The 12,415-nt window shown below is 43.5% G+C and overlaps 1 protein-coding gene across 1 annotated transcript; it reads right to left on the reverse strand.

Annotated features, from left to right (window-relative positions):
* Window positions 1-1,933: 1,933 nt before the first annotated feature.
* Window positions 1,934-6,881, reverse strand: LOC134091078 (keratin, type I cytoskeletal 13-like). The gene is made up of 8 exons (XM_062544304.1): window positions 6,397-6,881; window positions 6,118-6,200; window positions 5,644-5,800; window positions 4,803-4,967; window positions 4,326-4,451; window positions 2,640-2,860; window positions 2,419-2,453; window positions 1,934-2,216 (listed from the first exon to the last, which is right to left on the reverse strand). Exons 1-8 carry the CDS (start codon window positions 6,805-6,807, stop codon window positions 2,101-2,103), a joined length of 1,314 nt encoding a protein of 437 aa, XP_062400288.1. The 5' UTR covers window positions 6,808-6,881; the 3' UTR covers window positions 1,934-2,100.
* Window positions 6,882-12,415: the final 5,534 nt, after the last annotated feature.

Consider the following 12,415-nt stretch of genomic DNA (forward strand, 5'->3'; position numbering starts at 1 on the left):
TTTTCACATCCAGCTTGATCTTACCCCTGTACCTTACCTGTTGCCCTATGTGATCGCCCCCTGCTGGCTAGATGACTTAATTAATTCTAAGGAACATAATCACCTTGTGGGTCTCTTCATGTATTGCAAGAATGTGGATTAGTGACGAGCCTCTGCATAAGTGGTACAGTTTCCAATAGAAGAGCTTTTATTTTTCAGGGAGAATGAGGCCATTGGACTTATCTCTTTTGGATTACCACGAACTGAGTCAATTTAGAAAGGATGTCACATTCACTGTCGCTTTCCAAGAAAAGATTGCAATGTTTTTGAACCAGTTACAGTAAAACTGCTAAAACAATTTGCTCACTGCTCATTTGAGTGACATCTGCTGGTCATGGCAGTGTTATGCAGTCAAATGATGACAATGTCAGGCAGTTACCACGAGTGTTATGGTGTATGTTGGCCTACTAGAACTAGATGTCTATATTTTGATAACATTCTAAGCATAGAAACAGGTATGACAGGACAATTTGCTGACTTAAAAATTGAATTGGCGGACAGTTAGGATTTTTGTAAGTTAAGATAAGATATGAGGTCTGAGATAAGGTGTGACACAGCTTATTACCAGCAGTAACTGCTTCTGTAATAGGAAGATATATGTATGAAGCATTTTTTATTACAGATATGTTGCTGTATTTTCCTTGGGGCTCGTAAGTCTTTCATGTGAAGTTTCTTAGTAAGCTTTGCTCCTCTCTCACATCACCTTAACCCCTCCCCATGCTCCTTGGCCCTTTTGATCATCCCATTCTACTCAGGTTATCTCTGCTGGCATGATAGTGTCATTATCACCACAACCTTTGCTCAAATGCAGTCCTGAGACCATGTTCAAGGTTCCTTGTTTAATCTCGCCATTGTTACATGATATCCGGTGTGGACTGATAACTGCTGTGGTGGACCACCCGTCCCTAAAAAAGCAAAGCTTTTCTGCATGCTGTCAAAATCAAAGCTTTTCTATTTGCTGTCAAAACCAAAGCTTATCTCTGACATGTCAAATGAAACACCAGTAAAAAGGTGAACCGGGCAGATCACGTTTGCAAAAAAGAACTTGTTCAAAACTGCTTTGAAAAAAGCTATTCTATTTATGAAAGCCATTATACTTTTTGAGTGGCTTGGCGTTTGTTGTATGCCATGGCTTAGTGCTTGTCGTAAAGTAAAAAATGTTCAGTCCTTTCACATACTGTATGCTAGTTTTTGTCAAGATATTTGTCTCTTGTTGTATTCCCAAGTGTCTCTCATCCCAAGCCCATTGCACTGAACATATAGGGTCAACGCATACAGCACATGTTTAAGTTGAGCCTATTTGTTTTCATTTGTTTGCTCAGTACTTCCCTGCAGCTAAAGTGACTGTAATGATGGCCAAACAAACACTAGCGGGTATTCAGTGGAGGGAGGACTGTTGATCCAAGACAATTTGATAAATAATCTTTTCTGTTGACATTGCCCCTCCTTTACAACTGGCTGACATAATCACTAAGGGCCACCTGGGCGATACGGCCATTAAGCTCATCCTTTGGCTAGAGATCACCTATGTCTGGCAGCGGGTGTTACTGTACCAAGAGAAATATTATCATTGCATCCTTTACTGTCTCATAATGTTAGCAGAATGAAATAAGGCAGTCTGGGAGACTTCTCTGTTTCAGTTTGTTGTGTAATGTCTGATGACTGTATTTGTTTACGTTAAATCCTTAGTCCTGTGTAGACCTTTGCATTAATTGTCTTAACTCTTAAGGCTGTGTGACTTCAAAGAGTGTTAAGAAATATATTATTTTGCATCATTACCATTTGTACAAAAGATGGATCACTTATTCCTTTCTAAACATTTACGGTCATTTTCTTTCAATTTCTTCCACCATGTTGCTTTAATACCTAAACAAATCAATGAACTGACAAGGAATGATTTTGAATTACTTTTTATTGCTGTGCAAAACAAAAAAACATAGCATTCATGTTGGAGTGTTATGCTTGAACTGTGATGTTTCTTGCACTCAGAGCCTTAGCTTCCCTGATTTTGTTGGGTTCGTTCCAGGGTCACGGGGTGTGGAAGAAGATGGGGTGGGTTTTTTACGACTTGGCTCCACTCAGCACCTCGATGTCCACGTCCTCCTCGCGCGAGACCACCTTTCCGTCCACGACCTCCTCCACGATAGTCCTCACCCTCTTGGTAATGAGTGGGTCAGCTGTGGACAAGAAAGAAAGAAATGGAAGTTTCAGTCTGAGGTAAATGTGTTATGACTAACACACAAAGAGTCGCTACAAATTAAAGTAGATATTTTTTGTATATAATCAATGAGTTTGACTGATTTTCTGGGCCATAGCCATAAAGTAGTGGCAATAAAAAGTGTGCATGTGTAATGCATTATTGTCTCCAAATCAACTTACGTTTGACAACTTCAACCACCTTGATGACAGTTTTTCTGAAAAAGAACAAAAAAAAACATTGTTATCATTACAGCTGTTATTAGTTATTATTACTGCATGGTGCACCTCAATGTTTTACAACACCTTCCTGTGTTTCTGAACATCCAGATATATCCCTTATAGTCGTTTCTTATATTCCTTTAACACTGCTCGATTCTAGTAATACATGAGAGATCTCTTACTGAATCTCCTCTCCGTCCAGCAGTCTCCTGTACTCGGCGATCTCCATCTCCAGCCGGGTCTTGATGTCCAGCAGCATCTTGTACTCGGAGCCCTGGCGCTCGATGTCGATGCGCACCTGGTTGAGCTCGGCCTCCAGGCTGTTGATGATGGACTGCAGCTGGTTGAGCTGGAGACTGTAGCGGGACTCTGTCTCGTGAAGAGTGCCCTCCAGAGCCGCTTTCTGTGGAGGAGACGACACGCAGAACAGGAGTTAAAACAGGTAAGGGGTGAGAAACAACAAGTCGTTTTCTATGGTGAGACAACACGCAGAACAGGAGTTTAAAAAAGTTAAGGCTCGAGAAACAAAGAGTCGTTTTCTATAGAGAGACAACACACAGAACAGGATTTAAAACAGGGTGAGAAACAAAGGGTCGTTTTCTATGGTGAGTTGAATGTTCCTTGTTGAAAGCATGCAAAACTGTTTATCTGAATGCAAATGCCCATGTGTTAAACTTTTAAAGAAGACGACGGAGATCCATTGGGAAAATACACAGCCGTAATCACGCTTTGTCAGCAAGGCTGTATTGTCTAGTTATATGCAAATTCTTATATGCAAAGGTTATCTGGTCACTCATAGTCACCATAAAATTTGCCATTGTCTCAAAACCTGCATCGAGGAGACTATCTGGTAGATCTACAGCCTGCTTATGTGACTAGGAGAGGTCTGCAGGTATGCTGGCTAATTTACTGTAAATTTGGCAGCATGGTGGCTGTGTACTAACTAACGTCATCGTTTCCCACAGCAAGATGAATGGGATGGTGGCGAAACTCACACACACACACACACACACACACACACACACACACACAGTGACATCAACCGCAAACGTATCAACAGCCATGTTCACACGAGACTCTACTTGGTGCTGACACAGACACGCAAAGCCACCAGAATGTTTACTGGAGGTAATAAGGCGTGAATCCATAGAGGTGTGGTAAGACTCAGTAAGTGTCTGTGGGTTGGTGTGGTGTGTCTGAGTGCAGTCATGAGTCAGTGGCTGAAACCGTAACCTGAAGGGTACGTTTCCCGAACATTAGGCAACTTAATACCATTAACCAATCCTTCTCTGTGATACACCATAGCAGAATGGAATGTCTTGTTTATGATTCTCTCGCTCTCTCCCTCCCTCTTCTCTCTCTCTTTCTCTCTCTCTCCACACCTTGTTAGACACAATTACTCAATACCTGTTGTCTGGCGAACGTGAGTGTAAGACTAGACGAGCCCCATCTTGTGTGACACATGACACATTAAGACAGATGCCAACCGGATCCTCACCAGCGGAGCCTCTTTGCATAAGGTCTTTGCGTAACAAATTGAGCTGTGCCGCGTATTTGGATGCCGTGACCAGTGGAAGTGATAGGACAGGGAGAGCAAAGAGAGGAGTGTGTGTGTGTGTGTGTGTGTGTGTGTGTGTGTGTGTGTGTGTGTGTGTGTGTGTGTGTGTGTGTGTGTGTGTGTGTGTGTGTGTGTGTGTGTGTGTGTGTGTGTGTGTGTGTGCATGTATGTGAGAGAGAGAGAGAGAGAGTGAGAGTGAGAAAAAGTGTGTATGGTCAGGTCAGGCCAGGTGTGTATGTGGCTAAAGAAAGAGTGTGTGTGTGTGTGTGTGAGAGAGAGAGAGAGAGTGTGTGGGGGGTGTAACCCTTACCAGACTGAGCTGAGACTGCAGCTCGATCTGCATGGACTGCAGGGTCCGCTGGAGCTCGCTGACCTCGGTGCGGGACGTCTGGAGGACCTCTGTGCTGGTGGTCACCTGCTTGTTGAGGTCGTCAAACTGGGGGAGCAGGAGTGGGGGGGGGGGGATTAGTGGAAGTTATAATATTCAGTCTCAAGTTTATTTCACTGAGGTGATCTGTTCAGACCAGTAGGCAGACATGATTGCTGACTTTGTAGGTTTGTAAATATGTGTATTGTTGACTATGGATGTGTATTTAGTGGATTGATAGTAAACAATATTATATATTATATAATATATAATCAAAGTAAATATTTTTAACTTTAAGTAAAATCACTTTATTATATAGTGGAGTAATTTTACTTAAAGTTAAAACATTTACTCAGATTAAAATCTGTGTGTGCGTCTGGAGCATGTGTGTACTGTGTGCTACTGGAGCGGCGAGCTCACCTTGACCTTGTACCACTGTTCCATCTCGCGGCGGTTCTTCTCGGTGATGCCCTCGTACTGCGTGCGCATCTCATCCATGACGCGGGACAGGTCCTCCTGGGGCGCGGCGTCCACCTCCACGTTCACCGAGCTGGACGTCATCTGAGCCCGCAGGGCAGCCATTTCCTACGGAGAGAGAAAGCCGGGATGGGACAAAGAGGTCAAACTCTGTCCCTGAAAACCAATGCCAGCTGCACCAGGTTCAATCAGGCAAAACCGGTTGTCTGTATGTACGCAAGGCAAGCTAATGGTTTTAGGGGTGGTAGGTGCCAAAAACAAAACACACGCTGAATAAAGGATAAAGCTGGATAAGGGTGATGGCTGACGTGACTAACATGCTGCTATTCTCAGAAGTACGCTTAGTTTTTTTACAATTTGACATCAGCTGGATTGGCTTCACCATTTATACATCCAAATCTAACATCACACAGTGAGGTATACAAAAGTGATGCAGTCTGAAAGACCCCAAAAAATCTCTACAGAACCACACACTTGCAGTCCGTTATAAACTGAACATTCACTGGATATAGTATTTAAGAACTTGTGAATGTTCACAAGCAGAGGTGTAGTCTAACTAGCTGGGTATACTGTCACAGTGCAATTTATTTGACCGTAGTGGGTATACTGTGGTCAACCCCAAATGTTAATAAATATCTTTGTCTATTTCAAGTGGGTATACTGAGATGGTGATGCTTTTTAGGTGGGTAAGTGTAGTCCTGCGTATAACGTAGACTATACTACTGTTCAGCAGCTCCTTTTTTTCGGACTGGATCTAATATCTGTACACCAATGAGGTCCTCACCTCCTGGTGGTTCTTCTTGAGGTAGACCAGCTCCTCTCTCAGACCCTCGATCTGCATCTCCAGGTCGGACCGGGTCATGGTCAGCTCGTCCAGGACCTTCCTGAGGCCGGCGATGTCTCCCTCGACTGACTGGCGCATTACGAGCTCATTCTCATACCTAACACAGGTTTCAAAAAAAGGTTTGTCACAACACTTGACTGAAGTAGCAATGCTGCCATGTGTGTGAGAGAGTCGCTCAAGAATTATAGATTGCTTAATCAGTAGCCTATCTCAATCTTAATCTTGTTCAAAAGGTGGTTGCACTTCATTGGAATATAAAGTTAATCATTTATTGCCCAATTACATCATGATTGATTTCACTACATAATTGCCCATTACAAAAGTATAAAAATATAAAAGCTATATGATGACGTTAAAGTCCATCTTTCCCAATCAATTTCAGATCGTCCTGACTGACCAAAAACATGTCCTTACTTGAGTTTGAAATCTTCAGCAGCAAGTTTGGCATTGTCGATCTGGAGGACGATCCTGGCGTTGCCTTGACTGGCGATGCTGATCTGAAATTACACCAAATACATGTATTACAGCACGTCCAATAGTTTTGCCACGCAACGATTTAAATGGCTAGCCTATAATGCCATGACTCCATCACGTTCTATTACATTTTTCAAAGTCGATTAACTATTTCAATATAGCTTATCTAAACCACAGCTTATCTAAACTACGGATTTATCACACAAATCAGCATTTTACCTTGTTGCGCAGGTCATCGAGGACTGACTGGTATTTGCTGTAGTCCGATGAGACGATGGTTCTCGTCTCGTACCACTCGCGAATCTGTCGCTCCAGCTGGGCATTGCTCTTCTCCAGAGTGCGGACCTTGTCCAGGTAGGTGGCCAGACGTTCGTTCAGATTCATCATGGTAGCCTTCTCATTTGTATTGACACCGACACCGAGCCCGGCACCGAAGTCCGCGGCACCTCCACCTCCACCCAGAGCCTGAGAGAGGTCAAAGCCGCTCCTGGTGCTGGCTGCGTACGAAACGCGCACATTGCTGCCTCCGGCGCCGCCGTAGACACTTGGTGCGCGGGCAGCGGAGATGCGTCGTCCGTATCCACCCGTAAGGGAAATGGAGGAAGTTCTGGCGCCTGTGCGGATACTCATGATGACTCGATGTCAGACCCAGTCAACGTTGCCAGTGGAGAAGAGTCGAGAGGAGTGGAGCTAGTGATGGGATAGCCAGGAGGTACAGAATATATAGCCCTGCAGGTGGGTGTGGCGGGGAGAGATAATTATTTACGGTGATGAAAAGTCGCCCCACATCAATGGCTTCGAGTAAAAGGTGTGCCATTGCTGGGTGCGCCACGTAGCCTTTGTACGCCCCCCACGATCAACTTTACGATCTTGATATTCCTACCTGATACTATTTGATTCCATCTTATTGTTTACATATTATTTCTGTTTTGAAATGTGTGTGTTTTCCCCCCTCAAGGCTAAGTAGGCATATGTATTTTATATCATTTGGTTAATATAATGAATAGCCTGTTAACATCCACCACAGATGCTCAAACAGGCAAATGGCTACAGGTGAACTTGACCCTGCCATATGTCATGTACTCCGCTTACATAAATTAATGCCTTGCAGTAGGTGGGAACTGCAAGGTTAGACAGCTCTTTTTTTTTTAACTGGGGGCACATATCTAGGGAGCACACACACACACCCACACACTGTCTTACAGTTTGTAACATGTTGGGCAGTGTACTCTTAAAACAAATGTGTTGTCCCTGTCTGAGCGCAAGTTGTGTTGTTTTCAAAACATTGTATATTAAAAAAAAAAAGGAAACAACCCAAACTGTGTTATCCTTATCTGAACACAGAAATGTGTTAAAAAACAGCGCAAGACAAAATCACACAGGCAGGCATATAGGGCCTCACAGCCATGTCGCCCTCAACAATAAATAACTTGTCACTTGATGGTGGTGACCTGTAATGAACCGTGAACCACTGATCACCTGGCCAAGCCCTTAAGAATGTGTCTGATACCAAGCCGGAGTAAAAATGTTGACTTCTGCCATACTGTGTGTGATAAAGAGCGCTGTGTCAGGTAGACACACCTTACACACCTTATATTCCATAAGCAGGCTCTCTTCAGGGCCCCGATGAAACAGGTGCCATGTTTATTGGACAGGGACATCACAGCACTGAGTTTTGGCACACGTCAGCCTTATTTGGTATATTCAAAAGTGCAAAAATGAAAGGGTGGTGGTGTGTGTGTGTGTGTGTGGGGGGGGGGGGGGTTGTTTGTAAAGCTTTCTTTTAAGAGAGCAGTTCAATAAAGGAATGTAGCTTTGTGTATAGTCAAACTCAGGATTATTTTAAATATGATTTATTGAGATATTGTTTTTGGAAACATTTGGAAATATTTTTTAAAGTGTCTTCTTAATAAGACACGGGTATTATGGTATAATGCCCATGGCGCACAAGATATAAAGCCTGGTTCTGTGTGACGGATGATGAAATCCTTCAGAAAACACTCTTTTTTTCAATAGATTAAACAGTCTAATTAGACAGCTCTGGGTTGGCCTTGATGATGATACCGAAGTCTCTACTCAGCAGTCCTTTGAACAAAGTGTGTAGCCTAGAACTGAAACCTAAGCTCTGCTTTTGATTATGCGCTCCTGTTACCAGACAGCATGTCCAATAAAACTTAATCTCCCCCAAGGAGTGGTATCCCAACAAGGCGTTTCTCCCGCGTTAACTCTTTTGCCCTGGTTGGTATGGCTCAAGAGGGCTGCCCTGCCCTGCCCTGACTCGTCGTGCAAATGCTACAGTACACTGCACTGCACACCCCTCCTTGTTCTATGGAACTCGCACACCTAATTGTTTTTTTCTCCTTCGCTTGTTCCCTTTTTCTACTCTGGTGACTGACAAGCACTTGTCATGCTGGCTGGAGGCTATTCTGCAACACAGGTCTCTTGTGTCGTGACACTCAAGAGTTGGTTAATGGTTTTCTCTCTCTCTCTCTCTTTCTTTTTTTCATGGCAGTGTGGTGAATCGCTGATGGCATGTTTGACTTTCTTTTGTTTCTGCACATAGCCTTCAACCAACGGACCAATGCAACCAGATACAGCACACGCTAATTGCTGTTCCCGAGTCATGCAAAAATAATAATCTTGGTGGTGAGAGAAAAGTACTACTACTGGGTGTTGCCCGCTAATTAATTTTTTGTTGTGTTCGGGGGCAGGGGTGGTTGAGAAATTTCCCATGGCCTCTGCACAGCACGCGATGCTCTATCAGCGCGTGCCCTTTGCACCCCAGAGTTGTTCACTGCACTTCAGTTTGATCTGTGGCCTGGTTGGGCCTCTTCATCGGATCAGTCTGGTGAACATACCTTTGGACAAAGCCGTCTGCCAAATAGCATAACCATAACCAAACCTGAGTGGTATAAGATATGGGAGTGAGGTTATTTGCAAAAGCACTTGGTGAAAGTAAAAAGAAAAACATTATGTTTATTATCATAACCTTCAATGCCTAATGCCACACACACTAAGGGGTGTGTGTGTGTGTGTGTGTGTGTGTGTGTTAGTATATAACACTAAGGGTGTGTGTGTGTGTGTGTGTGTGTGTGTGTGTTCGTATATAACAATAAGGGTGTGTGTGTGTGTATGATCTAACCACACTACTTTGTAATATACTGTTTTGTTTTGTTGTGGGTCAGTGAAAGTGTTCAGTACAATTTCACTTGGTAACCTCCTGCTGAAAGTATCAAAGTAATCCTCTTATATGTGAATATCAGAGAACAACCATCTGAAACATTAAGAGATTAGGGGAACAAAAAAACTGTCATGTTGAGGGAGGAGCACCTACAGGAACTCTCACCTTTACTGCATGCAAAGGAAAGTGAAAATATATCACACCTTGTTCTCACTGTTATAAAAATACTTAGAATAAGAAATGTTTATACTGTATATCATGTTTTGATTTTTTCTGTGCATCCAATTTGTCACATAAATCCAAATCAAATCCACGGCGATATTTTCTACCAACACCACTCACTTGTGCCATATTGCTTCATTCAAGATTCAAGGTTCAAGGAATGTATTTGTCACGTGCGGAATTGCACGGATATAAAATCTGTGAAATTGCCCTTTCTGCTGGAGTCCGCTGGGAGGATTGTTATTTTAAACACAAAAATGTTTTACAGATTCCAGACCGTTGCACTAGGTACAGACAATGCTGCGTACCTGTCACCAGCACCTGTCAGAATAATCGCCACCAATCAAATCTAATGAATTTTGTGGGTTCCCGATCTTAGATGTGGTGTGTGGTTTTATGACATTTGAGAAAGTCATTGCAAAGTAATCAGATTGGTAGCTCAAAAACGGCAATGGACGACTGGAGATCAGAGTTTTGCACTGTTCTATAGTGACAGGAACCTATTGTGAGACTGACCTCAGCATGAGTTGTACTCTAGATCAACTTAAGACCTCTCTGAAGTTTTGAATTAACTGAATATTCATGGATCCCATTCTAAATCCACTGCCATTAATATCACAATACTTGGATGGATTTAGAATGGGATGTCGTCAAAGTTCCTGAGAGTATAATGGCAAGCATTTGAATACTTTTGCCCATATAGTGAATCTTTGCATTAATGCATACTGCACATTGTCATTGGAGTCAGAAGACTACGCATTTCACTACCCACTACACCATGTATGACTGTTTGTGAAATTTTTGATTTGATTTGATTTGAATCTACAATTAACTTCTACACTTCTACATCTGTTTGGCAGAGAAACACCCTTTTCATCCGTGTCCTCTTATGCGTCCCTCAGGCCTGTGGTCGGGTCTACTGGCTATTCCTGCTGCTCTTGGCTCTTGGCTTGTTTGACTGCTCCCGCCACCTGCGCTGTCTGCCATTGTTTCCGTCTGTGGAAAAGTTTTGTCCTGTGATCCTGTGTGTGTGCCCCATGTTTTGGGAGGAACCAGACGGCCCGCATTCCCTCGGTGTGGTCCAACAACAGCACAGGTGTGTGGGGTGTGTGTGAGTGTGTGTGTGTGTGTGTGTGTGTGGGTGGTGAAGTTGGGTGGGGTGGGGGTTTTAACTCGTGGGATCTCCACCGAGGATCTCCTTGGCGGAGGGTGCGGCCCCTGTGCAGACTGCCAGACGCTATCTGCCCCAGTCATCGCCATCTGGCAACCCCACGCCCTACGGGGAAATGCTGACAGGGAGACTGTCTGGGCACGGGCCTCGCTATACTATACTGACTCAGGGATGGGACGGGAGGAAGGAAGGAAGGAAGGAGGATTTTCAGAAAAGAAAGAAAGAAAGAGAAAAAGAAAGACAAAGGAGATGGTGAGAGAGAGACGGAGAGAACAGAGAGACACTTGTGGGTGGTCCTGTTTTCATAAGACAGGTAGTAGCATTCAAAATAATGCGGGGGAACTGCTTTGAGTTATTTTCATCTTTTGATTGTCATGTCTAGATGAACGCACAACGCTGTGTTCCCGCTCCTCTCCCCCCGGTCTACAGTGTGTGCCAATATAAGGATTCCCTCACTTGGTGAGACTGCATTGTCAGTAAGGCACAACAACCAGCAAACATTCTGTGATCGAATGTTTTTTGAGTGTCGAATTCTTCTGTCTGCAAATGCAATGTTGTTTTCTTTGTAGCATTCTGCGGGTTGAGTAACACCTAAGACATCTGTCATCTTCACCTACTAGTATGCTAACCAAGTATAAGGACCGCATTCCTAGACAGCTATATGTCACCGCAGATGTGAGAGGTGCGAGACTTGTGTGTCTTTCAACTTTTTCAAAACTAACACTCTTATGTCTTGCTTGTATTGCGAGATCTTTAAAGCATTCCGAACCTCACCCCACGCTAACGTGTTTTACCAACAAACAATGCCACGTATGTGTGTGTCTGTGTGTCTGTGTACACTTTAGCCTTGTGTATTCACAAGCATGAATGCACGCAATGTGGCATCAGAGAACACCTTCAAAGACATCAGCCATTTCAAGTCACACTTGAGCACGTGTGCTCTATGGAATCCTGTATGCATTCCTCTAGTGGACCTATGACAATGCGTATTTACAGTACAGCATGTAAACTTGTGTGTAGCATTACAAAGCACAGATCAACACGATGGGGTGTGCTCAATATTACTTAACTACTGTACAACGTCAAGTAATACTCGATACTCTGTGGTACATATGCTGTAAGATTTTGAATTGCACTAGCAGTATAGGTCAGTAAAGTACCTTAAGTAACGTCTACAGACTAAGAGACATTGAAGCAACCCAGACCTAAAAAATGACCATATATAATCCGTCTTCCACTATGTTTTTGCTTCATGGTGATTTACAAAAGTGTTTCAGTTAGTCTGGACACTATCACGTTGGCCTATAATACGCCTAAAACCCACTTTAGTGTGGAGAGTCATGGAAGCTCTTAAGACTAAAGCTGCCGTGTCTGGTTCTCAAGAACACATGGCAGCTCTCTTCCAATGACAGAGTTATGAGTTGCTTAAAGTAACTACTGGGGCACGCGGTCGTGACGCTATTGTATGGCAGTTAAAGGAGTTAAGGGAGAGGTGAGTTAATGTTTGTGAATGAAAGTGAGGCAGATGACTTGATGATATTTAGAGTCCTCCTGTGCTGTAAAGCCATTAAGAGGCATTTTGAAAGTGTTTTCCAAGAGACCTTTGAACTGCGAAGCTATTGCTCGTAATCAGACCTTGTGGAGAAGAATGCGTGACATGACAA

The sequence above is a fragment of the Sardina pilchardus genome, chromosome 1 (genome assembly GCF_963854185.1).
Source record: "Sardina pilchardus chromosome 1, fSarPil1.1, whole genome shotgun sequence".
In the NCBI taxonomy this organism is placed as follows: domain Eukaryota; kingdom Metazoa; phylum Chordata; class Actinopteri; order Clupeiformes; family Clupeidae; genus Sardina; species Sardina pilchardus.

Excerpts from the sequence above, each read along its gene's own strand:
- LOC134091078 (XM_062544304.1), bottom strand. The coding sequence starts at position 6,807 with ATGAGTATCCGCACAGGCGCCAGAACTTCCTCCATTTCCCTTACGGGT. Across the intron at positions 6,201-6,396 it reads TCGATGACCTGCGCAACAAG|ATCAGCATCGCCAGTCAAGG; the intron begins GTAAAATGCTGA and ends GTGTAATTTCAG. Across the intron at positions 5,801-6,117 it reads GCTGAAGATTTCAAACTCAA|GTATGAGAATGAGCTCGTAA; the intron begins GTAAGGACATGT and ends AACCTGTGTTAG.